Below are 26,860 nucleotides of genomic sequence, written 5' to 3'. Positions count from 1 at the left end.
CTTTCTTTCTTTCTTTCTTTCTTTCTTTCTTTCTTTCTTTCTTTCTTTCTTTCTTTCTTTCTTCCTTCCTTCCTTCCTTCCTTCTTCCTTCCTTCCTTCCTTCTTTCCTTTCTCTCTCTCTCTCCTTCCTTCCTCCCTCCCTCCCTCCCTCCTTCCCTTCCTTCCTTCCTTAAATGCAGATTGATTTCATTTATTTTTTTTAAATGTCAAAGTCAATTATAAAATATTAAAACATTTGAAACCATTATAAAGTCTCAAAAATTAAAACAACATGACACCAGCACAGAAATAATCAAATAGATCAATGAAATATAATGAGCATTCTAGAGACAAACATATATCTAACAATGTAATATATGATTAAATTGATATTTCAAATCAATGGGGGGAAATAAGGCTTATTCAACAAATAAGGTACATAGACCATTAATACTTGAAATAAAACAAATATGGAGCCCTATTTCACACATTATACAAGAAATATTCAGGTGAGTTAAAAATCAATATGTAGAATCTAAGGAGTTTTAGGAGAAAGTATAAACTAATATTTTTCTTACCCTGAAGCAAAATATTCAAACCCAGAAGCTATAAAGTAAAATATTGACAATATAAGTATATTAAACATTTAAGACTATATAGTAATATACATATAAAAAGAAGTTAAAAGGCAAGTAATATAATGGGAAAGTATTTGCCACACATCTAAAAAAGAGTTAATAGGGTTTTGGTTTTTTTTTACTTTTTTAGGGAAAAAAGTTCTACAAACCTTTAGTCAATAAATGGATAAAGAATACTAAAAAGTCATTTAAAACTTTTTAAAAATAATAGAAATATACAAAAACAGGTTTAGTTTCAACAAATAATAAAGGAACAATTAAAATACCACATCATTGTCACAATCAGATTAATAAGTATTAAAAAATATTGGTAATATCAAGTGTTGGCAACAGTGAACAGAACCAGGTATTCATAGACTCTTTTTATTCATCTTAAAGCAGTCCCTTTAGCATATCTTGCAGTGCTGGTTTGGGGGAAGTGTATTTTTTTAGCCTTCTTTTGTCTGGGAAACTCCTTACTTCACCTTCCATTTTAGTGGAGAGCCTTGCTGGGTAGAGCAGTCTTGGTTGCAGCCCTTTGCTTTTCATGACTTGGAATATTTCTTGCCATTACCTTCTGGCTTGCAGTGTTTCTGTTGAGAAGTCAGCTGATAGCCATATTGGGGTTCCCTTGTATGTTACTACTTGTTTCTCCCCTGCTTCCTTTAGAATTCTCTGTTTGTCTTTGATATTTGCCATTTTAATGATGATGTGTCTTGGAATGGGCCTCATTGGGTTCCTCTTGAATGGGACCCTCTGTGCTTCCTGGACTTGTGTGACTTTTTCTCTCCTCCAATTAAAGAAGTTTTCCATTATTACTTTTTCAAACAGGTTCTCTATCCCTTCTTCATCCTCTTTTCCTTCTGATATCACTATTATACAGATACTATTATGTTTCTGGTTGTTCTGTATTTCCCTAAATGCTTCTTTATTCTTTTTGTCTTTTTTTACTTTCTTGCTCTTTCTGGGAGCTTTTTTCTACTTCATCCTCCAGCTTGCTGACTCTATCCTTGGCTTAATCTAGCCTGCTTTTGATTCCTTCTACTGTGTTCTTCAATTCAGAAATTGTATTCTTCATTTCTTCTTGTTTCTTATTGATAGTTTCTATGTCCTTTTTCATGCTGATATAGTTTGCAGTAAGTTCCTCCTAGTTTCTCTGTAGTTTTTTGTAATTCTCTCTGAGCTCACTGAGCTCCTTGAACTTCCTTAGAACCGTTGTTTTGAACTCAATCTGATAGTTTGCTTGCCTCTATTTCATTTAATTCTCTTTCTGGTGATTCCTCCTTTCCCTTCTACTGGAGGAGTGTCTTTTTTTCTTTTTTCTTTTTCTTTTTTTCTTTGTCTTTCCATTATTTGTGAGGCTCTTCTTTTTTGCTTCCACTTCTTAACTTGATCTGCTTTGATTTCCTGACTTTGTGGTGTGAATTTCTATGGCTGTTTTTACTTTCTGGATCTCCCTCTGGTGATGTCAGAGGTTGACTCTGTCTGACCTTAGGCAGTCTGCTCCAGACTTTCAGGAATCTACTGTCTGTGGCTGTCTCCTTCACCTGTTAACCTAGTCATTCTGCACTCAGCAGGCCAGCTTAAACAGCTCAGGGTGGGGTGGAGTCCCTCCTGGGGGTAGGGTTATTGTTTCCTCTCATGCTGCCGCTTCTCAGGGGAGTGGTCTCTGAGCAAGATGGCTGCTTCCATATGGGGGAGGAGTCAGTAATAGGATCCTGCTGGCTACTCTCTCTGTTCTCTCCCCAAAGCTTCCATCCCCAGTCTCTCCTCAAGTGTCTTCAGACCTTTCTGCACCCCCTATAGCCAGGGATCTACTATCTGTGGCTGCCACTCTGCACTCATTAGGCAGCTTAGACAGCACTGGGTGGGGCAGAATCCCACATGGGGGCGGGACTGTTGGGTCCTCTGATGCTGCTGCCACTGAGGGGGAGTGGTCTCTACCTGAGCAAGATGGCTGCTGCCACATGGAAGATGAGTCAGCAGCGAGATCCCGCTGGTTACTCTCAGTTCTCTCCCCAAAGCCTCGTTCTCCAGTCTCTCCTCAGGCATCTCTAGCCCACTCCAGCCCCACCTTTGCCAGAGACCAGGGTAAGTGGGTGCAAATAACGATTTATGTGTTGGCTCTTTGTATCTCCAGCCACCTGTCTACAGCAGAGAGCAACCCTGCCGCTTTTCGCAGCTGGCTGTTTTCTGTGTACTTTTTGGGCTCTGGTGCTGTAGGCTGGAGATCCCCACTTTTGGTTTAGACCCCACTGTTCTCAGGGGGATCCAACTGGCCCTTTCAATATCTTTCTGGTGCTGCCGCCCATGGGCGCCCCACCCACCATCTTGAGTCTCTACCACACTCCTTACCAGTTAGATAGCACTGAAGCTGGTTCTTCTGTCTCCGAGGTTATAAGGCTCCTCTTTTGCTATTGTTCAGTTGTTTGTTCCAGGTGATTTCTCCACAACTTAGTTGTAATTCCAGATTGGTCCCGGGAGGAGGTCAGTGTGACTTCCACTCACTCCTCTGCTATCTTGATTCTTCTCTGATTTCCAACTTTAAAAATACTTTTGTTGCTGCATTATCCTCTAAGAGTCCTTCCTAACCTGTCAAATGCATTGTCTCTGATTGGTTCATCTGAATAATCTATTGTCACTAACGTTACCAGTGGGGCTCTAAAATATGAGGAAGAAGCAAGGAATGGGTAAGAGAGTGAGGGTACCTGAGCAATGTATGGGCACCAGGATGCAGGGCAAGGTAAGCTTCTAAAATAGCCCAGGTGGCATCAGAGATCGCTGGCTTGTCATCTTCCCAGGTTGGCCCTGGTAGTGAAGGTGGTGGAACTTGAGTAACTGCACAGAACTGACCATACTTGTGTCATACGGTTTTGATAAAGGGGATTATATCCTAACTCAGGCAGGCCAGGGCATGGGGCATGCTGTGACACAAGCTGGTAGGGAGGCAGGAGGTAGAAATAGGAAATAAGTGGGCTGGAAAATCAAACCTGCATTCATCTGTTTGATATTGTCAGAGTGAGTTAAGTATCAGTCATTAGGGCTAAATGCAAATGATGGGTCATAAACAACCAGGATAATTAAAGACAAAGATCGGTGCCAACATTCTAGGCTATCCAGCAGAATATCAGTCAATGGCTGAGGGCATTGGGAAGAAGGTCTGGCTTTCTTATCTCCCCTGCTGAGATGACTGGCAAGAGCTAGACCAAATTCAGGGCCGCAGAAAACCTGGATGGTCAGAGCTGTCCCAGTCTCAGGAATATAAGATGCAGGTTGGAGAATTGAGCTGCAGCCTCACTCAAGAGCCTGGGCCAGTACAGCATAGATTGGGGAAAGCTAAAATTTATGATCAATGGCAGAGGACACTCGGAACTCACTTCAGGGACACTGGGTCTGTCCCAGAACAAATAATTTGGGATCTTCCCACTGTGGCTGAGTTGCTGATAGGTTTCTGGCCTTTCTCAGTGTTGACTCAAGTGGCCACATGGGTCTGAGACTATAATAGGAATCGTTAGTGGCGCCAGCACTGACTATGGAGACAGGTCTGGGTGGAAGGTCCAATTTTGCCATTTACTGTATAGGTGATCTGGGCATATTTCTTTACTTTTCCATTACTCAGATTCCATAAAATATTGATCATAATCATTCTTACCTGGAAGGGTGTTGAAAGAATTAACAAGTTCAGTTAATGGACATAGATGGCATAGAACAGTACCTGGTACATGGTATGTGCTAGACAGTTATTGAGTCTTTCTTCCCTCAGCTAAGATTGTCTATATAACATGATGTTTAAGAAAACAGTAAGATTAGATTTCCTGAACTCAGAGTTCTTAACAATTTGTCTTTCAATATTGTATGACCCTCTCCAATTTTAGTTAATAGTAAGTAGGTTTGGTTAGAGATTCTGAAAGGGAATTATTTCATTCTTGCTGAAGGTTCTCATTTGTATTTGACAGTTTTAGTCAAGTCTGTCTACTGCTGCAAAAGGAAAATAAAAAACAAAGCATGAAGTTATAAACATACTTAGAGGCACCTTCTGGTGCCTCCTTCTGGAAGGTGAAGGGCAAAGCATTTATGAACCAGGAGGACATAGCTATTAAAATACAGCATGTAACTGTTGGTAAGAATTCAAAATGGTTCAGTCATTATGAAAAACAGTACGAAGTTCCTCGAAGTATTAAAAATAAAAGTACCATATGATTGAGCAATCCCACTTCTGAGTATCCAAAATAATTGAAGTCAGGGATTTCAGAGAGATTTAGCATTTCTGTATTCATTGCAGCATCATTTATAATAGCCAAGATGTGAAAGTAATCTAAATATTCATTTACAGATAAATGGATAAAGAAAAGGTATAAACATACAATGGAATATTATTCTACTATTAAAAAGATGGAAATTCTACAATATCTGACAACATGTATGAACCTGGAAATAAGCCAATCACAGGAAGACAAATACTGAATGATTTCATTTATATGAGGTATATAAAACAGTTAAATTCATAGAATCAGAGTAAAATGGTTGTTGTTGGGGCAGAGAAGGAGGGCGAAATGAGAAGTTACTAATTAACAGGCATAATATTTTAGTGAAGCAGGGAGAATAAGCTCTAGAGTGTTATACAATATAATCAACAATAATTAATGATCGACTATAATCAACAACTTATTGTGAACTTAAAATTTGTTAAGAGAGTTAAAAATATAGTATACAAAGATGGCAAATTATATAATGTAGTTCAATTATTAAGAGGCAAAGACTAATGTAATATCATAATGTTTTGTCTCCTGATGTCCACAATGATTTCAGCTGTGTTTTCCTCTAAAAAGGAATATATTCTGGGCAGCTGTATATAAGTAACCAAATAAAGCAAAACATATAAGTCTCCCAGCAATCTGCTGTGTGTCTGGCCCTAAACCCTGTATCTGAAAATCTGTAGCCGTAGTTGGTGTGGCTCAGTGGATTGAGTGCTGGCTTGCAAACCAAAGGGTCATTAGTTCAATTCCCAGTCAGGGCATATACCAGGCCAGGCTCCCAGCTGGGAACATACAAGAGGCAACCACAGATTGATGTATCTCTCGCTCTCTCTCTTTCTCCCTCCCTTCCCCTCTCTCTAAAAATAAATAAATAAATAAATAAATAAGAAAATCTGTGTTTTCAAGTTGCCTTACAACCTAAAGGTCCTACATCAAGCATTTCTAATTAGTCATTTGCTTTCAAAATAATTTTTTTTCAGTGGTCACACGTGACAAGTAACTGCAACAAGCACTGCAGGGAGTTAAAAGAGGAGGGAACATGAAACAGATTTTAGACACAAATAAGGATGTGTATGACAGTTCAGTTGTATAATTTCTGCTCTCTGCCCTCAGCATCTGGGAGGGAATGAAAAAGGTATCAGGGAGGACAAAATGAGAAGATATGGTCCCTTCCCCGGAGAAACATATAAAACTGGAAAACAGTACATGATGGAATAACACTTCAGAGCATTGTATTACTTTAAAGTGTACATTACCTGTACATTGTATCATTTAACCCTCAAGACAAATGGCTTTCTGATTTGACAAATGAGCGACATGAGATTTATGAGGGGTAATTGACTTGCTCAAGATCATAATGCTAGTTAAGACTTGATGTTTGGACTTCTGACAGGTCTGTGAGATTTCATTCTGATTCCCTAACCCATGGTTCTCTCACTAAACCACCTGTACATTTAGTATGCCATCTAGGCTTAGGGAAACCAACAGTCCAGTTAGTAGTCCAGTTGGTCTGGTATAGATAGTTCATGCTGGGGATTCCAGGGAAAGAAGTTTGTGAAAATATAGTGCTGCTGGGTGCAGGTCAATCATGTATGGTACCTAAACCCTGGTTCCCCGAGTCTAATTAGTTCTAGGAGCCTGAAGATGGGCCTAAAAAAAAATCTGAAGACCGCTATAATATAGAAACAAAGAGTGGCCACTCATATTTCCCATACTTAATTGGGCAATATTTCAGGATGAATCACAAAATGCCCTTTTGGTTCTAAATTCTTCTGTGCTCCCTTCCCTTCACTAAAAGCTATGCGCTGCTTGATTAGGACAGCTCTATCAGAGCTACTTCAAATATAAATTACAGAAAACTTTAGTCACTTTACATTTTTTCTGTACATTTCTATAACTTAAAAAAAATGCCACAGATATTACTGAAGACTACTTAACCCTATTTATTGGTTACCAACTATAACTATTCAAAATTGTAGCATAACACTCGAATTCTGTACCTTGTTAACGGAACAGTCGCCAAATGCATCCTTGTTAGCTAAAGCAGGCTGGTTTTCCTCAGATTCTTGTTAGGACACCCATGCCCATCAATGCCATCTGCCTCCATAGGATCCTACCCACACAGGGCCACAGCCTGCCTGGGAGTTCCCTGTGTTATTCCAGCAGGGGCCACTGGGGCAAAGACATAGATGGTGTGTATCTGATCTCTTATTCTCCAATGACCCATGTCTTTTCAATGAGAAGTGCATCAGACCATGTGTCCCAATTCTCTCACTCAAGGTGACCAACCAAACACTTTCAAGGGTCCCAAAACTTCTCCTTCTGAAAAATCATAATGTGGGTATAAATACAGGATTGGATTTTTGTAGATTATCTCATTCAATCTCCAGTTTTATAAATGAGGAAAGTAAGCCCAATCAAGTAGTTTGAGCACTTCAGATGGTAAAAGATACTATATTTTGCCATGTATAATGTGCACCCATGTTTTGTGCACACTATACATGGGATTATTATACCATTATACTCATGGTACATAATCACATACCCATATATAATGTACATCCTTATTTTTCCCTCAAAAATTTTGGCAAAAAAGTGTGCATTATACATGGCAAAATATGGTGATGAGAAGTCATACTTTGTTCAGGAAATTATTATGTTTAAAATGGTACTTTAGAAAAAATAATAAGGCAATAAAACATCAATTGGCTAGAAAAGACCAGAAGGGAGAAGAATAACTAGAAGGCAGCTGCAATAATCCAAAGGTGAGAGAGTGATGGTGTTTGAATCCAGGGCAGAATAGTGGGAAGAAAGCAGGGATGCACAGTAAGATGTGAATTCACGGCACATCGAAGACTAACCCTTAGCTCTGTGTGGATCACCGGAAGGGAGGTTGCTGATGTCATGAATTTATTCAGTAGATATTTGTGAAGTGTCTCATATGTCACTCTGCTAGACACTAGAAATATTACTGGAAAAGAGAGACAGAGCCCTGGCCTCATGTGTTTATGAAAAAAAAAACAACAACAATAACAAGGAGAACTGATTAAGTGATAGGAAAAGGAAACAATAAATATTGTTTTAAATGTTGGAATCAGAGCCAGTGTTCAGCTGGAAAATAAGAGCTGATCTGGGCAATCAGATACCCAGAGGTGGAAAGAACTGAACTAAAAGATCTCTCTCTGCCACTCACCAACACCAGCTTAACTTTCCCTGCACAGATGCTTCTTCCAAACTTTTTTGTCTAACTATGAGGCAAAACTAGGAAGCTATTTCTTTTATAAACCTCTTAAATCCTTGCTCATTCCTCTATAGTTGTCCTTTGCTTTTAATTGTCCCTCAACATGAATCTCTCAAAGGTCAAGTTATGCCTTCCAGCTCCATTACACTGATATCTGAAAGAAAAACCTTTCTTCTGATTGGCCACGCCTCCTTGGTTTTCCCACACCCTTGGACCCTTTTGTTGGCTTCTGCAGACTTCCTTTAGTTCTGCCATTGCTACCAGATGTGAAAGAGGTTTTCTTATAAAGAGTTGGATGATAAATGTGTTTGATTTCTAATGTCTATCTACTACTCATTGATCACCAGGTCAGAGAGTAACATGTCTACAAACTAGCCTATCATTATCTCTTCCCAACCCTCATCTGCACTTTCTCTTTGTTTAAATGTTACAACCCCCCAACACATCCAGACAGCTCATGTTCTTGCTTTTTTTCCCCTTTCTTTAAGAAGAATAGTTTTTTGACCAGATGAGAGTCAAAAGTGTGGAAAAGTTGGGTTGTTTCTCCAGACAGTAAAATGGGTCCTTGGGTAGCTAGTAAAATGTCTGGCTTGGCATCTGCCTTCTGAGATGAAGTATGCAAGCACATTTTTAGTACCCTTAATGATACTTTTGTACCCTTGACACTGAGGACCAGATGTGTCTGCCAAACTACGCAAACAGCAAGGATGGGTACTTCATCCCTGAGAAGCTCGATCCAGGAAAAAATTCCCAAATTTTCAATGGCATTGGAATAAAAAACTCAACTCTGAAAAATACAACCCCAAAGGGTGCAGTGTAGAGTATTTCTCTTTCTTGATTTCTCTTGCTTTGCCCTAAATGTGTCAGTTCCCCAAATTCATCCCCAAAATAAAATAATTGTCAATAACTCCTTAGCTGTGAAATAAAGACAGAGTTCAGTTTTAACAATATGACACTTCCAACTCAAAAAGAAAGCCCATAATTTTACCTGGGATAAATAAAAATTCTATTGAAAGACTTTGCACAGAAATACTTTTCAGATTGATGAAAATAAAAGGAAATTAATATTTATAAAATATTCTTAAGCTTTAGGCACTGCACTAGAAATTTTCCACAAAGCAGAGTTCAAGTAGGATGAATTAGACATATAACAAGCCAAAATGCTAACGTATTTTTAAAAACTTGAAAAACAGTATCATGTAATGTGCTGCTTTTTTATGAGTTATTAATTATATAGCTAAAAAAATGAAAAGTGATTTGAAGTGGTTGCAGTAAGTGAGATTGCTGGAGATGAGATTGCAGTTGACTTTCAATGTTTTGAGGACTTATCTTCATCAGAATCAGAACTCTCCGCTGGAAGCCAAGATTAAACATAAGATTGAATTTACAGAGCTGTGGCTTGTTGTTTCATCCAGACTGTTATATCACTTAATCTGTTAATTTTCAGTTTATGTCTGTGTAGGAAGTAGCAGGGAAAAATTAGTCCCATTTGATTTAAAAGGAAGCAGAGATAAAGAGAAGTTAAGTGATTTTTACTTAACCTTCAAGAGAAGATCAGTAACTGATACCAAATTAAACCTAACTTGCAGCAATAAGAAATTGTGCTCTTGATGTTACCATCTTTCAATAGTGAAAAGAAATTCTTACTAGACCATCTGTGTGGTTTTAGCTCTCAATTACTGAGGGTTATATTGTTAAATACATCCACTACTCTCACCTCCTCCCTTCTTAGTTCTACCTACAATGTAATCTTTAATGAAATTTGAGACTTTGACCTTTTGAGTATACGGAATCATGTAGTTGCAATAGAATGAGGAAAAGCTGAGGGGACCAAGTAACAGATTTCCAACCAGAAAGCAATCCGCTTACGTAATACAAATCATCCCTGAAAAGCATCTCCTTGCAATTATCAGAGAAGAAAATCTAAAAAAGGGACATCAGTACTTTTAAAGTTTTGTTAGTATTCTCACTGAGCACAACTTCATTATTTAGTCCTCCTGGATTTCCTGGGGAAAGAACATGGTGATTTCAATAAGAATTTCATCTAGGAAAGATTAGAAAGATAATGCATCAAATCTCCATAAATCCCACTCGGGAGTCACACGATCTTTGGGAGGGGCAATTTCTACAGGCAGTAGGACAGTTGGAAGAACACAGGGTTGGCTCCACTCTCCATGCATTACCTGCGGTCTTGGCAGTCACATGACTTTTCAAAGCATTGATGTCCTTCTTCATCAGGAAAATGAATATATTTTTCCTACTTTTTTCATGTGATCACTATCAGGATCTTATGACTAAGGGCTGGCTAAGGGCATGAATCTGTAATTCCCTTCCCTGCATAGTTCTGGGTTAGTCTGGGCTGCAAGAGGCTTTAGGCAAGATCTAGGAGGTGGAAATGAAGCAGCAGCCATCTCTCTTTATACCTGGAAGCTCAGTGCAGACCACAAAGCTCTGCTGCGTCTCACATTCAGTGTTGCTTGTCAGCAGGCGCGCCCGCGTGGTGTGGGACAGCAGCCAGGCCACAGCTCGTGCAGCTCTCACAGTTCCTGCTGGAGCCTTCTTTCACTTCTCTGACTCCTGGGCCAGGCGCTTGTTTAGCTTCATGAGGGAGAGCTCCAACTTCATCTACAATACAACCCCCTAACAAGGCTTACAGGTAGAAAGACACTAACAAGAGTTCCAGTCCATCCTTGTGGGCTACAGCTTATCTGTTCCTGGCTTTCTCCATATCACATCCATCACATCCTACTGACTCCAGGCAGCAGCTTCAGATACAGAAGAAATAGCTTCCCACAGACTGTACAGCTCTCACAATTGCATAAGCTCAAATCTCTATAATGTATCCTTTCTAATATACATAAAAACAGATATATAGATGTGTGTGTCCTATTGATTCTGCTTCTGTAATGGAACCCCAACTGATCCAGCAAACTATTCTTAAAATCATGGGCTGTTCATCTCAATATTCCCGGCATGAGGCACATTGCTCAGCAGAGCAAATGTTCAACAAATTGCTATTCAAAGTATTTATTTGGCAAATAATATAAACCCTTGTAGTAGTCAAGAAAAAGAAATGAAAATCATACAGATTAGACAGTAAGAACTAAAAATGTCCCTATTCACAGACAATATGATTTCCTGTATAAAAAATTCCTAATCTGTAAAATTAATGAATTTAACTACATTGCAGGATATGAGGTCACTCTGCCAAAAAAAATAATTATATTAAAATACACTATCAGTAGGTAATTAGAAACTGAAATAAGTAAGTATCAGTTACAATAGCACCAAACCCTGAAATATTTAGGTATAAATCTAACAAAATACATGCATGAGCTGTATTCAGAAACTAAAAGGCACTGATGAAAGAACAAAAACACTGCATGATATCACAAATGAGATATACCATCATGTTTATGATTGGAAGGCTCAATATTGTTAAGATACAAATTCTCTCCAAATTGATCTGCAGATTAATTGCAGTTCCAACTGAATCCCAGCAGAATTTTTTCTTAATCTTCTACTGAGGTAAATTTCACATAACATAAAAGTAACCATTTTAAAGTGAACAATTCAGTGGCATTTAGTGCACTCATAATGCTGTGTAGCCATCACTTCTATATAACTAATATTTTCGTCATCCCCAAAGGAGACCTTGTACCTTTTGAAGCAGTCACTCCCCATTCCAACATTCTCCCCAGTCCCTGGCAATCTTTAGTCTGCTCTCTGTCTCTGTGAATTTGTCTATTCTGGACATTCATATAAGCGGAGTCATACAATAGGTGACCTTTTGTGTCTGGTTTCCTTCACCAGGCAAGTTTTCAAGGTTCATCCAAATTGTAGCCTGTAACAGAGCTTCTTTCCTCTTACAGTTGAATAATATTCCATTGTATAAATGGACCACATTAAACAAAAGTAAGGTATCTTTAAAATAGAATGATCACCAAAACAACATAGCAATGAATGGTACTTTTTATCTAAAGTGATTTTACTTCATTAGGTTCTAGAATATACACTACCTAGTAAGAGAGTTACAGGATAATAGCACTCAAAGTCTTTAAGAGATACGAATTACATATAATCAGTACATTTAGTTATTAGCATGTAAATGTTATGGTTAAAGGCCCTCATTCTTTTTTTCAATTATAGTTGACAATATTATATTAGTTTCAAAGTATAACATAATGATTAGACATTTATGTAACTTACAAAGTGATCACCCAAATAAGTCTCGTATGAATGGTATTTCTTGGTAACATATTAGTAAAATGAATTGTTGTCTAAAAACATTTTTCTAAGGCAATCAGATCAATTTATATACAAGAATTTGCTAGCAGTATTTTGGCAGATATATCTCCTTGGGCAAGGGTAAAAAAGGAAAGAAAAATGAACAAATGGGACTACATCAAGCTAAAATGTTTTTGCATAGCAGAAGAAACCATCAACAAAATGAAAAGGAAACCCACTGAATGAGAGAACATATTTGCAAATAATACATCTGATAAGGAGTTAGTTGATATCCAAAATATATAAAGAAGTTGCACAATTCAACACAAAGAAGGCAACCTAATTAAAAAATGGGCAAAGGACCTGAAAAGACATTTCTCCAAAGGGGATATACAGATGATCAATAAACATATAAAAATATGCTCAATGTCACTAATCATCAGAGAAATGCAAATTAAAACCACAATGAGATATCAATTCATGCTTGTCAGAATGGCTATCATTAATAAATCAACAAACAACAAGTGCGGGCAAGGATGTGGAGAAGGGGGAACCCTTGTTCACTGTTGGAGGGAATGCAGGCTGGTGCAGCTACTCTGGAAAACATTATGGAGTCTCCTCACAAAATTAAAAATGGATCTGCCTTTAGACCCAGAGATCCCACTTCTGGAAATATACCCGAAGAAACCTGAAACACTAATGTGAAAGAATATATGCACCCCTATGTTCCCTGCAGCATTTTTACAATTGCCAAGATCTGGTGCCCATTAGTGGATGTGTGGATAAAAAGCTGCAGTACATTTATACAACGGAATACTGTGTGGCCATAAGAAAGAAGAAAATCTTACCTTTCGCAGCAGCATGGATGGACCTGGTTATTATTATGCTAAGTGAAGTGAGCCAGTCAGAGAAAACCAAATGTGATATGATTTCATTTATATGAGGAATCTAATGAACAAAATAAATTAATGAACAAAATAAAAACAGAGACATGCATACATGAAACAGACTGACAGCTGTTGGGAGCGGGGAAGAGGGGGCTGGATGAAAGGTGGCAAAGAGATTAAGCAAAAATGTATGCGTGCACTCACACACAAATATACACACGTATATATGAAACACATAGACACAGAAAACAGTGTGGTGACAGCCAGAAGGAAAGGAGGTGAGGGTGGTAGGTGGAGGTGGGCAAAGCGGGCGATAAATGGCAATGGACAGAGACTGCTTTGGGTGATGGGTGCAAGATGCAGCGTGCAGATGATGTTTTGTTGAGTTGTACACTTGAAACCTATATGGTACTGTGAACCAATGTCACCCCAATAAATTCAACTAAAAAAAAACTGGCTCTCCCAATTACTGGTTCCAAGTCTTAGTTTACTTCTCTGTAAAACAGAGTAACTAATACTTATATCATAAGACGGTTTGTCATGAAACTTAAAAAAGATAATGTATGGAAAGATAGTGCCTAGCACTAAAAAGTGTTTATATACTCTCATCTCTACCATTTACTTTGTGGCTTTGTAACCTCTCTGGACCTCAGATTTCTCATCTTTGAAAATGGGGAGAAGTTATAGTAACCCTTTATGGGGATGATTGGGGATTTAGTTCAATTAAATTAGTAATTTAAGCAGAGTAATCAGAATAGCACCAGCATACATGAGGTACTGTTATATAAATGTTAACTGCTATCATTATCACCATCATCACAGTGCTATTATTACAATGTTAATAACTGGTACTGGTTATTTATTGCTTCACTCCAAGAATGTGGGGCTGAAAATGACAGAAAGTATTTACAGTCAAACCTCAGTTGTTGAATTTCTTGGTTCTTGAACAATTCAGTTCTTGACCAAGTTGTTAACAGAAAAAATGTCTCAGTTGTGTAACAAACTTCAGGTCTCAATTATCTACCTGACAACTCTTTCATGCTGACACCTGTATAATCAGTTACGCATCTCTCGGGTGACAAAGGAGATTCGGTTTTCCAACAAAACGCTTCTCAAACAGTTTTCCTGAATGAATTAAGTTTGAGAACTAAGGTTCCACTGTACTTACTCACGATTCTGCAATGGGGGCAAGGCCAGGCTTCCCATGGTGTTGGCAGGAGCACCCTCGATGGCTTCATGTCCACGTCTCCCAGTGGGGTCTCCACTAGGGTGGCTGGAATATGAAGACAGGGTTGAATTTCTCTTTCTTTATAATATCATATCATCTAGAGCTTTTTTTGATATGGCCTTCCTCTTCAAAAGTGCAGTCAGGCTCCTTTAAATGGTTGTTCTGGGCTCACGCAGGGCAAAAACAAAAGATGCAAATCTCTTAAGGCCTAGGCCTGGAAATCCCAGGATATCGTTTCTGCTACATTCTGTTATTCAAAGTGAGTTACTAACATTGAGGGGAAATTTAAGAGAAAGAAAATATACTTCATCTCTTGATGAAAGAGGGGGCGACGTCACATTGTAAAGTTGTAAGCAGGATGAGAAGAACTGTGTGGCCACCTGGCCACCTTTGGGAACAATCTACCACAAATTTCTGTGCACACCCTTGTAAACTCAGGTAACTACACCCAGAACTGTCTTCTCATTGTACAAAAACATCTAGAAAACATCTTCTAAATTAGTTATTGGCTTGACTAGTTATGTAGCAGTGTCTTGGCAAGGGGCTCCCTGGTACCACCCAGGGCCCTGCCAGGTGGCCTGGCTATGTCATGGCAGGAGAAGCTCTGACCGTGGACTTTGAGAATCTTTTCTTAATGAGCACAATTACAGCTAATTAAAGCTAATCAAGAGCATCTGCTTATTGGCTAGCTTTGCTGGCCAGGAGTAGAGGACTCAGACCTGGAGAGAAGCAAATCTAATATGGGTAGGCAGGTCCTTCTTGTGGAAGGAAAATGCCCATTAGGGAAAGATGGGTGGAAAAGGAAGCACAGTTTTGTTAAAATACACCCAATTGCAGCTGTGGTTTCTCAGTACAATTTTGCTGTTTATGTTTAAACGACATTGTATTTAAAGTTGTAGAGACCTCTTGATTTATTATACCCAGCAACCTGACTATGAAAGAAATCATTTCAGGTCTGTCCATAGTTTCTATTTTGATAAGCAAAATAAGCATGCATATCTGCTCCCAGGCTCAACATGTAATTCCTGCTTAATTTTTACTTGTTTAATTTTTAAAGTATTTTTCTGCAATGTCCTGGCAGATCTTGGCAAAAATTCAGTATCACAGCTGGTTTTTTCACTATGGAAATTAATCCATGAGGGTTAGGTTTCGCATGATCACGACCATTTGTACCCAGCACCCTCTTTGAGGTGAAAGTCAGCATTTTACAATATTACCCTATTCCCTTCCCTTCTAATAATCCCAACTCCTAAGCAGGGCTGTCCAACCTTTTGGCATCTCTGGAACACACTAGAATAAGGAGAGTTGTCTTGGTCCACATGTTAAATACACTGCAACACATAATCACCAAAAAAAAAAAAAAATCTCATAATGCTTTAAGTAAATTTACAGCTTTGTGTTGGGCTGCATTCACAGGCCCGCCAGGCTGCATGGGGCCCCAGGGGCTGCAGGTGGGACACCTCTGAGAAGTGTTAGCAATGAGAAGGGATACAGTTAATTAACATACCTCAGCAAAACTTTGATTCCTCTCCTTAAATCTTTAATCTCTTTGCTTCAAAAGCTCTCCCACTACCAGAACCTTCATGTCTCCTCTCTGTCTTCTCCTGAAGTCCCCTTTTAATTCCCTGCTGTTCTTACAAGAGTCCTCAACTAAATGAAGACTTCTGTGGCTGATCTCCCTCATCCTCTTGCTACAAGGAAAGCAGTTCTGCAATTATCAACATTGATGGGGGTGGGTGCAGTAAGAGAAGAGAAAGTTCTTGCCCTTTTATGCCCAATTTACCAAAGATTTTACTGAACAAAGCAGAACCTTTGGGGATAGAGAGAGAGAAGGGGAGTAGGAAGTACTAAGGAGCAGGGGGACACTCTGCTTATAAGAAAATAAAGAACAATACCTGCCATCATAGAAAAGAAGTAGCTGCCTTAGCTGTCCTTTTTTCATTTTGCCTATCAGACTCCTTGCCCCTTTTTACATGATAAGAATGTGCCATCTCCTGGTCAAAAGCAACCAACTAAGAAACTTGATTAAAACATTTTGCCTTTCTACCAGGAATCCAGAACTTAGCTAGGGACTGAAGGATATGGCAGATTTTTTTCTCTTCCTAAAAACTATGAAGATTCAACTTTCTGGAGATTCTCAAGTATGCAATTCACAAACAAGACACTCTAGGAAAGAATCTAGAAAGAAAATCAGGGTCTGTTTGCAAGAAAAATGGAGCAAGTAACTTTTAGCTAGACCATCATATTTAACATTTATGTCCAGACTAATCTTGGTAAGTATTGTAGCTCACCATAACCCTATGTTTACAACTCTACTTTGGGTCTTGAGAACTTGCCATTCTCAGGCTATGATTTGAAGGTCGGAGTTACAGAAATTTAGAGAAGGGAGTGCTCAAAATCATCTGGGGCAGCTTGAAAAAGTTTCAAAATCTGTCTGTCTATACAAGAGTGGTGACATCATGACCAAGGCTGAAGATGTTGTTTGCTGGGTATAGAATTTTGGGTTGACATATTTTTAGTTGAAGGGTTCTTTGTTTTTAGTATTTTAAAGATGTCAATTCATTGTCTTTTGGATTGCAGAGATTCTGAAGGAAGTTTGCTGTAATTATTTTCTTTGTTCCTTTGTATATAAGGTCTCTTTTTTAAAAATTTCTAACTGTTTTCAAGATTTTCTCTTTATCCTTTGTTGTCAGATGTTGGAATATAATATGCCCAAGTGATTTTTTTCTACATTCAGTTTTGAGTGTGCTTCTCTACTATTCTTAATTGTGGTTTGATGAATTTCATTATTCCTAGAAAATTATCAACCATTACATCTTCATATATTATCATGCCCCATTCTCTCTCTTTTCTCCTTTGGAATGTCCAATGATCCCTATACGTTGTAAAATTGGTATCATCCCACACTCATAAAACTCTGTTTTTGTTTATTTTACTTTTTTCTTTTAAATTCAGTTTGAGTAATTTCTTCAGATTTACTAATCTAGTCTCAGCTTTATGGAAGCCACTGATAAACCTGCTTAAGATATCATTCATCTCTGTATTTTTTTATTTCTAGCATTTCCATTTGCCTTTTTTTTTTAGATTTACCATCTCTTTGACAAAATTCCCAATTTGCTATAGCATGTTTCTACCTTTTCCATATTTGAGCATTCAACATATTAATCATACATATAAAATCCTTGTACAACAGTGTGGTGATCTCTGTAGGGAGAGGGGTATAAGGGAAATAAGTGATATTGGAAAAAATGTAATAAAGATTAAATTAAAAAATACAGTTTTTACAGTAGAATCCTTGTCCAATAATTTCAATATCCAGATCATTTTTTAGTCTATATATGTTCATTGTTTTTTTCTCTTCACAGTGGGCATTTTATTCTTTATTTTTACGTGTTTGTGATTTTCATAAATTTGTGATTTTCCCATACAGAATGTCTAATATTATAGATTGAGGTAAATAATGTTTATGCCTGGAAACTTGAGTCAATTTATCCAAGGGCTGGATTTATTTTTTATTGTTGCTGCAGTTTCCTTTAGTATACCACCAGCTTCAAGTTCCTCCAGCATTAGCTTTCACTTTTTATTAATAGAATTGGGTCACTTGCTATTTCTAAACCAATTACTGGCAATGGGGATGGAATTACCACAGCTGATTTAGACTGTCAAGTAGGACTCATTTCACGCGTCTGTGAATGTGTTCAGCTCCCCACAAGCACTTAGCTATCCAGTTTCTGAAGAAAATCAGGGTCTGTTTGCAAGAAAAATGGAACGAATAACTTTTAGCTAGACCATCATATTTAACATTTATGCCCAGACTAATCTTGGTAAGTTTTGTAGCTCACCATAACCCTATGTTTACAACTCTACTTTGGGTCTTGAGAACTTGCCATTCTTATGATAAGAAGAGGTATAGAGAGATAAACCCAAGCTAACAAAATTTACAGAACCCAGGACATATTTTTTACTGTATGCCACCCTCTAATACTGTGATTCAGCTGTATCTCTGCATGTATGTTGCTGTCAGAGTCTCCTACTATGTATAGAAATGGGTGATGGTGTTTATGGTTTCTCTAGAACAGTAACTCTCAAACTCTTGTGAGGCATCTGTGCAATCATATTATTCCTGTAATTACACAATGGAATACTATGCAACATAAAGAAAGAACTCCTACCCTTTGTGACAGCATGGATAGAACTGGAGAGTATTATGCTAAGTGAAATAAGCCAGGTGATAAAAGACAAATACCGTATGAGCTCACCTATAACTAGAACCTAATCAACAAAACAAATAAGCAAGCAAAATATAACCAGAAACATTGAAATAAAGAACAAATTGACAATAACCAGAAGGGAGTGGGTAGGGGGATAACAGGGTAAAGGGAAGGGTCATCAAGGATCATGTATAAAAGCCCATGGACAAAGCCGAAAGGAGGTAAGATTGAGGGTGGGAGGTAAGGATGGGTGGGGCAGGGGACAGTGGTGGCAGGAAAATGGAGACAACTGTACTTGAACAACAATAAAAATAGAAATAACTAATGCACATATTCATTCTTTACCAGTTATGGAACTCTCTTGGGAATAACACCAAAGTCTCACAGTAGGAATTTAGATAGCTCTGGCTCAACTATCCACATTACTTATACCACAACCTCTTGGCTCTAATTTGCCCTACCTTCACTAAGTAACACCATACTCTTCTATTTTGGTCCTGTTCTCTAAGACTTCTCCAAAATGTACCCAGTACCTGCCTGTTGTCCATGGTTATCCATTCAGAGAATCTTTCATGTCCCTCAAATTATTCCATTCATAATTCTAATTAAAGTTCCTATCTCCTGAGTGCCTTTACTTCAAGCTAATTTTGATGGGGAAAATTCTTCTTACCAGCTCACACTAGGATGTACTGACAACTTCCTGAGAAAGTCAAATATGAATTAGGCATCAAAAATGTCTTTGTAAAACAATTACACAAGTCTGAATTAGGACTATTTCACTGCAAAAGTTTGTGAGATGATATCAAATTCTACTGTACACAGTCAAGTAAAATGTAGTCACCATCTTCTTCATGTTTTAAAGTCTAAAACCATTTTAAATTGATAGTGGTTAAGAAAAATATATGTTGCTATGTTAATAGCTGCCTTGATTTATATTAAGCTTACATTAGCTTAAAATAGAATCTTTCAAAGAAAAGAAAATACAATGAAGTGTAGATTTCCATTGATTTCTTCCAATGCTGTATGTGTTCTGCAATTGCCCAAATTTTCTGTGGCTTTGGCAGAGCAGCAGAGGAAAACTGAAGCTATGCCTCTGTCAGGTGACATTATTTAGTCCATAAAATACTAATAGTTGCTTATATTTCTTCTAATATTTTGTGGTACACTATAGAGGAATTGGCTGTTACACAATTTCCTTTCAGCATGCATCTAGATGAAACTATCTATCTATGAAGGCAGTGCCCAGTTTTTAATCATTATTTGTACATCAATACCATCAAAATTTTATTCAATGTTATGAGCCCATTTTGGAGACTTCAAAGGCTACTGATGTTTTTGAAAGTTGTGGTGGGGAGGACCTCTTTGCCAGGATACAAGAAATATCTTGTTGCATACGTGTTTATGCTCCATATGCTTGACAACTTGTAGCTCTTATGTCATCCAGTGAAAGCCTTCACTGGCCTGAATGATTAAACTATGAGCCCGTTCTCCTCTCATAACTTCCTAAGCAACCACACAGGTCCAAGGCAACACTGTCTCATACAGCAATGATTTCCAGTGGGTCTTGATTCCATTCTTGAGCCGCTAGATTCACTCTCCACACAACAGTCAGAGAGGTCTTTTAAAGTCTTTTAAAATGTTATAAGATCAGATGTTATCAGATCATTTCTAATTTAAATAGTGCACATTATCCTTAGAATAAAATCCAAATTTCTCAGAAACCCATAAATGATTTGACCCTGCCCACTCATCTGGCCTCAGCTCATATCATTCTCCTTGTTTTCCACTATGCTCCAGCTACCCTAGCCTTCTCTATGTTTTTTGAGCACATTAATCTAATTCTAAACTTGGGGACATTGCACCCAGAATTCTATTTTTCTGATTTTTACATGGCTAGATCAAGTTGTTTGGTTTGGGTGAGTTTTTGTTTTTAAGTAGTTGTGTTGTTTTTTGTTTTGTTTGGCTTGGTTTATCATTCAGATCTCAGCTTATGTATTACCTTTCTTGACCATTCAACCATCCAATATGATATAAAGTAGCCATCTCCTTATACTGTTAGTCTGTTACAATTATATGTGTAGCACATCTTACTACTATTTGATATTTTCTCTTTATTCATGTTTCTCATTTGCATGCTTCTACCCACAAGAATGTAAACCCTATAAGAAGAGGAATCTCTGGTCTATGGTGTTACTGTAATATCAGGAGTCCACTGGGCAGTGTGTCTTACACATTGTAAGAGTTCAATAAATATCTGTGCAATTAATGAATTGATAAATTAACAAATGTGTTGTCTGCATTGATATGGTCCTAACTATCCAGCCTCAACATGCCTCTCCAATCTTTTGCCTCTTCCAACTCCCTTCGCCCAAAGCATTCCTTCCCTGTATCTTTGCCTAGGGGAAGCCTATTTACCTTCAGTTCACAATTAAAATAAACACATGAAGTCCATTCACCTTTTGCTTACTTGGTAGTATTTTTGTGGTTAACAGCCACAAATCTAAAAACAAAGTTAATCTTTAGCCCAAAAGTCTATAAAATCAACTGCTATAGTCATTAAATGGATGTCGGTAAATATATGGCATCTGGTAGAAAGATACTCCATAAATATTGCCTCACTTCCTTCTTTCTTTCAACATGGACCAGGGCTGGCCTCAGAGAACAGAGCATATGGCTTAATCCCTCCTTCAAATTTTATTGAGACAGCTCATATATTTCCCTTGGAAATTTGATGTAATGATGGTATGAGTTGGAGGAAGTGATCTCATTTTTATTCCATAGCTTCTTCACGTGTGTTTGATTATGACTTTTAATCTTTATTTTACAGTTTATAATAAGGTAGTTATGTTCACATAATGAGAATAAATAAAATATAATTTCTAGAACCTTACTTCTCCTATTCCTGGCTTTAGCTCACACTCCTCTCTCCATTTGAAAAGACTTCTTTTCTTCCAACTTCATCTGGTGAAACGCCATCCATTCTTTAGAAGAACGTAAGTTCTTCTCTTTCATATCATCTTCAAAAACCCTACTCCAGCATGTGAGGGAGGATATGTATGCACATATGTGCATGCACACACACACACACACACACACACAGAGTTCGAGGAGGTTGTTTTCCAGCAATTTGTCTTCTTTGACACTTCTAATGTCATCTATATAACTATTTCCCAGCAGACTATGACTTTTTGAGGGTGGTATATGCTTATTCTTTTGCAGCTTCATGGCATATGTGTATTGAACAAGAAACAGAAAATGAATTGACTATTGTATCCACTTCTGTAGAAAACTGGCAAATTACAAATTCAGCTTATCCTTCATGCCCTTAAAAATATAGAGAGAGAACTTTATACCAAAGTCATATGAAGTAGTCATTCTCAAGAACAATGAGAAAATTGGTGACAATCAAGAATTTGCTCACCACTTTGTAGAGATTTTATCTTAAATATATGAGAGAAGCAGCAGCAGCTCAGCTACCCAAGAACTACCTCAAAGACTAGCCTCAGAAAAAAAATATCCCCTGTCTCCTCTGTGAGGATCATCCAGACTTGCCAGAGGTGTATAAACTTTGAAAGCCTACCCAAATATCCCTTTTGGTAAAGCAATAATTATAAGATACTGTAGGAGAATAATCTTTGGGCCTCATATTTTGGGCACTGTCAAAAAGTTATATTTTGAGCAATACTATTTTTTCAGCAAAAGTTTGACTCTGGCCTTGTGGGACCTGCTAATTGAGTAAAATTCCAAATAGCAACAATCTGTGTCTGCCAAAAGCTTAAACACGTTGAAGATCAAGTGGCAAATTAAGCTGAGTACTGCATTGCAACAAAGGATTGGATGAGCCCTGTTGATCTGGAAAAGTCACTATGAAAAGGGAAACAACCAACAGAAAGCACGCATGTAAAGAATGAAGCTAAATGCTGCTGATCCTGTCACAATCAGGGTACATGCTGCTTTAAAAAGTGTCATTTACTTATAAGGTAAAAGCTAAGGTCCATAATTGTATGATGACCTAAATTATGAAATCTATGGATGGCCCTTCAAAACACTTGAAAATATACACATTATGAAAAGTTATTGTGGCCAAAACAAAAAGGAGTAACATAATAGAGTACACAGAACTGATTATTATTTTTTAATTTAATTTTATCGCCAGTATCTTTTAAAAATATTGGCTCGGTGACTTACCAGAAAGATAACCTATAGTTTAACATAAATATATAGAGGGATTTCAAGATGATGCAAAATATTCTCTTACTGTTGACATCGGGATAAATTAAATTCACAGAGTCAGCTTCATTTGGGCACCAAGAATTTTATCTCCTTTGGCCTCGCTCCCCTTCTGCTTTTTCACAACTCAAACTTGCCTTCAGGGTTTCTACTCCATATTGCCCTTAGTTTTTATAATCTAGGAGAACAATATATTGGTATGCACCTGGCTGGGGAGGTATATTCTTGGCTCTTCCATGGAAAAGAATGTTGGTCCTCATGTTCTTCAAAGCAGAGTACCAACAAGATAAGCCAACTTCTCTCTTGTTAATGTTTATTGCCTTTCTTAGAGAAACTCAGATATATGGGTAATCAGAATATTGACAAAGATCAGGAGTAGAATTAGATTAATGAAAGGAGGAGGCCCAAAGCTTTGCGTAAATCACGCAAGGTTCACTTACCAAAGGGCAGAGAAGAAAGTCAGTGCACAGTTCTGGTAATTAGTATCTGAGGGAGTTAGTACCACAGTCAGAGGTTGTGAAAACTCAACAGACCCCCTTCAAGGTCAAAGTTACATACAGCAAAACTTATGTACATATAAGGCTAGAACAGTTCGGCATGTAGTCTAACCTGGATATGTGCAAAAGACCACTGGTCTGAACCAGGTACACACTATCAGTCCTGGGTACAAGCCAGATGACCACAGAGCTTTAGGCATGCGCATGGGTCCTCCTTGATCTCCTAGCAGCCTCTCTAGGTCTACCTGGTTCACATACTTCCCTGAAGTTAGAGCTACAGACCTTGAATAAAGGTTTGTTGCCCGTATGTCTATAGATGCCAAGGTCATAGTCATTTGACGTGCTACCAGGCAAATCCTGCAACTATTGTTATGCTAAAAATAGCTCCTCCCCCATCACCCACATTCCCATTAGGATGAGAATAAGGAAGAAGGAATACTCTCCATTGTTAAGAGGCTATTTCATAAAATGTTACTACCAGTTTCTGTAACTTTTCACCCACATACGAACACTAAATATTAGAATAGTTCTTAAAAAATTTCAGTAAGGTGTGGTGCCGCCCCTCTGCTCCCTCTGCCTTTGGAAGGGCTTTGGCTTTGGTATTTATAATGGCTGTCGTCCTCCCCCATGAAGCAGGTGCCCCTGCCACACTGATCAGCTCAAAGGAATCCACAGAAAGCAAATTCCACTTCACAGGAACCAGCAGTTTCTCAGAGCTACTCCAGCGCGCGTGCTGACAGAAGCCACCACGCAGCGGTGGGGACACATGACGTCAGCCTCCAAGCCCCGCCCCCGGAAGCACCGTTAAACACGTACTTCCGCCTGCAACGCCCTCTCTCTTCCGCCGCCATCTTGGTGCCAACGGTTGCCTGGTGCGAGCGGTTGAGTGGTGCGTGCAGTTGACTTGACTTCGATATGTCTTCTCACAAGGTCTTCAGGATCAAGAGGTTCCTGGCTAAGAAACAAAAGCAGAACCGGCCCGTTCCTCAGTGGGTTTGGATGAAGACTGGTAATAAAATCAGCTACAACGCCAAGAGGAGACACTGGAGAAGAACCAAGCTGGGACTGTAAAGAATCGCACACGAGATGGCTCACGTATTTATGCTGTGTCCGGATCGCTTGCATCTTACCATATCCCTGAGAAGATCACTACTATCTGGACAGTTGAGCGTATTTTATTGGGAAATCGTTGGAAGAATGAGATTTTCCTCCTTGTTAATATTTTTCTGTGCTAGGAGGTTGGTTTAGTAATAAATACGTGAGAGCTTAAAAAAAAAATGTGTGATGTCATAGATATCATTTAAGGACGAATATCATGATCCCACGTGTCTTTTTTTCTCTCTTGAGGCCTGGTGTGATAGAACTAAATGAGAAAAATTAGCCCCACCTAACTGGTGACTTGCTTTTTTAAAGAAACAAAAAAAGGAATCCTTAAGCTCTGAACACTCACAGCTTCTTCTCAGCAGGTTCAGTCAGAGGCACTTCTGAGGCACAGAGGCCGAGGGCTTCCCCCTCGGGACGGGCTGCGCTCTTAGACCAGAGCTGTGGCTAATTGCCGCCGACGGCAGGACAGGAGCAGGACCTATTTTTAGACACTGCCCTCTCCTTTTTCTCACCTTCTACCTTTCTCCTACTTAATACACTTAAGTACTCCAGTCCCTCCTAATTTAATCTTTTTATTTTTTGCTTTTGTTTAATTTATTTGAAAACTAAGCTTAATACCACCAGAGAGCCTTGGGTCATTACTCTTTTATTTCTTCCACTCTGTTCTCATTACACTTTTCAAAAAGCAAAAAGGTTTTCCTTAAAAACAAAATTTCATTTTGATAAAGACCCTGGGCGCATGTGAGAAAGTCCTTATTCATTTGGATCTGAAGATTATAGGATTTAGTCTTTGTGGTTTTGTTACAATAGCTTGTCCCTCACTCACTTAATCTTTACATAAACAACTGAAGGCTTAGAATAAATTGTTGCATTTTAATAATCTTTCTCTCTGAACGCTTGTCTATATGTCCAGATATACACACATAAATGCATGTTTCCATACTTGGAGAGCAGGTACTCACCGATGTGCAAAAGAGACGTCGCAAACCCTGTTTTAGGAATCGTGGCTTCTCTGAATCTTGGTTCAAGTGACTTGATTTTACATCAAGGAAGTTTTAGAGTATTGTCCTTTGAACAAACTTAAGAACAGACACAAATTTGCAACCCTGTTTGGCATTTTTTCCCATTTTGGGGAACTGTCTATGCTTTTCTTCCTATAGAAGAGGCTTGTGTGTGTTTATGCTGTCAAGCAGTCTGAGAAATTTCTGCTTACAGTTTAAAAGACAAATACCATATGATCTCACCTATAAGTGGAACATAATCAACAAAACAAGCAAGCAAGCAAAAGAGAACCAGAGACAAGGAAATAAATAACAAACAGACAGTGACCAGAGGGGAGGGGGGAAGGAGGAGAAGGGGAAGGGTCAGGTCAAGGAACATGTATAAAGGACCCATGGACAAAGACAATATGGGCAGAAGTTTCAATGTGGGAAGTGGGGGTGAGTAGCATAGGGGAGAGTAATGGGGGAAAATGGGGACAACTGTAATTGAACAACAATTAAAAAGTTTAAACAGGAAGCTCTCAAGGGTAACAGGTGTTCTGTCACCGACACTGGACAAGCCAGGAGTGATAATTCCTTGTGGGGACATCAAGCAGTGGTACTCTGGGTATTTGTAACTCACACGTTGGGAATATGTGAATTGTTTCCAATGCTCAATGCACACTACCAATAAGTCCTATACAGGGTTTTAAAACCTTGCACACTGTTAAGTCTCTCTCTCTCTCTCTCTCTCTCTCTCTCTCTCTCTCTATAGTGTGTTACATTTTAAAAAGGAAATTTCTCCTTATAATTTACAATATAAAAACTACAACTTATCAAATGAATTTTGTTCTTTGTTTAGAAATAAAATAGGAGAACCAATAATTCTGCAAATGTTTCCCACCTTTGGAACATTTTCATGGGGGAGGAAACACCACCTACTCCACTCATCCCTATTTACTACATCTAATACCCCAACTTTGCTGGGTTGAACTGGAAAGCATTAATATCAGTGATGATAGGATTGAAGAAAGATGTTGTTAATCCATGCCAGAAGGAAAAGCAAGGCCCTGCAGAATTCTGACATCTGTTTTGGATTATCTGTAAAACTAATATACAAGGATGGGCAAAACTAGGTTTACCGTTGTGAGTACATGAAACAGAGTTTATTCTTCTATTTCTATAATCATAACCTGCATGTCTTTTTCCATATGAACAATTGAAACCTACTTTTTCCCACCCCTGTACAGATAAACATGAGCTGAGAGAGATATACTTAGTGTTCTCTGATTGCAGTTTTTCTAGGCTAACCTTATTGGGAAACTCTTATCCTTTAATTCAGTGGTGTCCAACCTGCAGCCTGCAGGCCACATGCATCCCATGATAGCTATGAATGAGGCGCA

General features: G+C 38.4%; 1 protein-coding gene across 1 annotated transcript; it reads left to right on the top strand.

The window, feature by feature from the left end:
• The first annotated feature begins 24,288 nt into the window (after window positions 1–24,288).
• LOC129067133 (60S ribosomal protein L39-like) lies at window positions 24,289–24,444 on the top strand. The gene has a single exon (XM_054568857.1). The coding sequence runs from the start codon at window positions 24,289–24,291 to the stop codon at window positions 24,442–24,444; it is 156 nt and encodes a 51-aa protein (XP_054424832.1).
• The last annotated feature ends 2,416 nt before the right edge of the window (window positions 24,445–26,860 follow it).

The sequence above is a fragment of the Pteronotus mesoamericanus genome, unplaced genomic scaffold (assembly GCF_021234165.1).
Source record: "Pteronotus mesoamericanus isolate MK-2021 breed Mesoamerican mustached bat unplaced genomic scaffold, CSHL_Meso_final contig_20, whole genome shotgun sequence".
Lineage (NCBI taxonomy): Eukaryota > Metazoa > Chordata > Mammalia > Chiroptera > Mormoopidae > Pteronotus > Pteronotus mesoamericanus.
Note: the sequence above shows the minus strand (reverse complement) of the source record. Positions and strands in the feature narration are given on the sequence as shown.

Bases quoted from the DNA above. Each gene is read 5' to 3' on its own strand.
- LOC129067133 (XM_054568857.1), top strand. From the start codon at position 24,289: ATGTCTTCTCACAAGGTCTTCAGGATCAAGAGGTTCCTGGCTAAGAAA.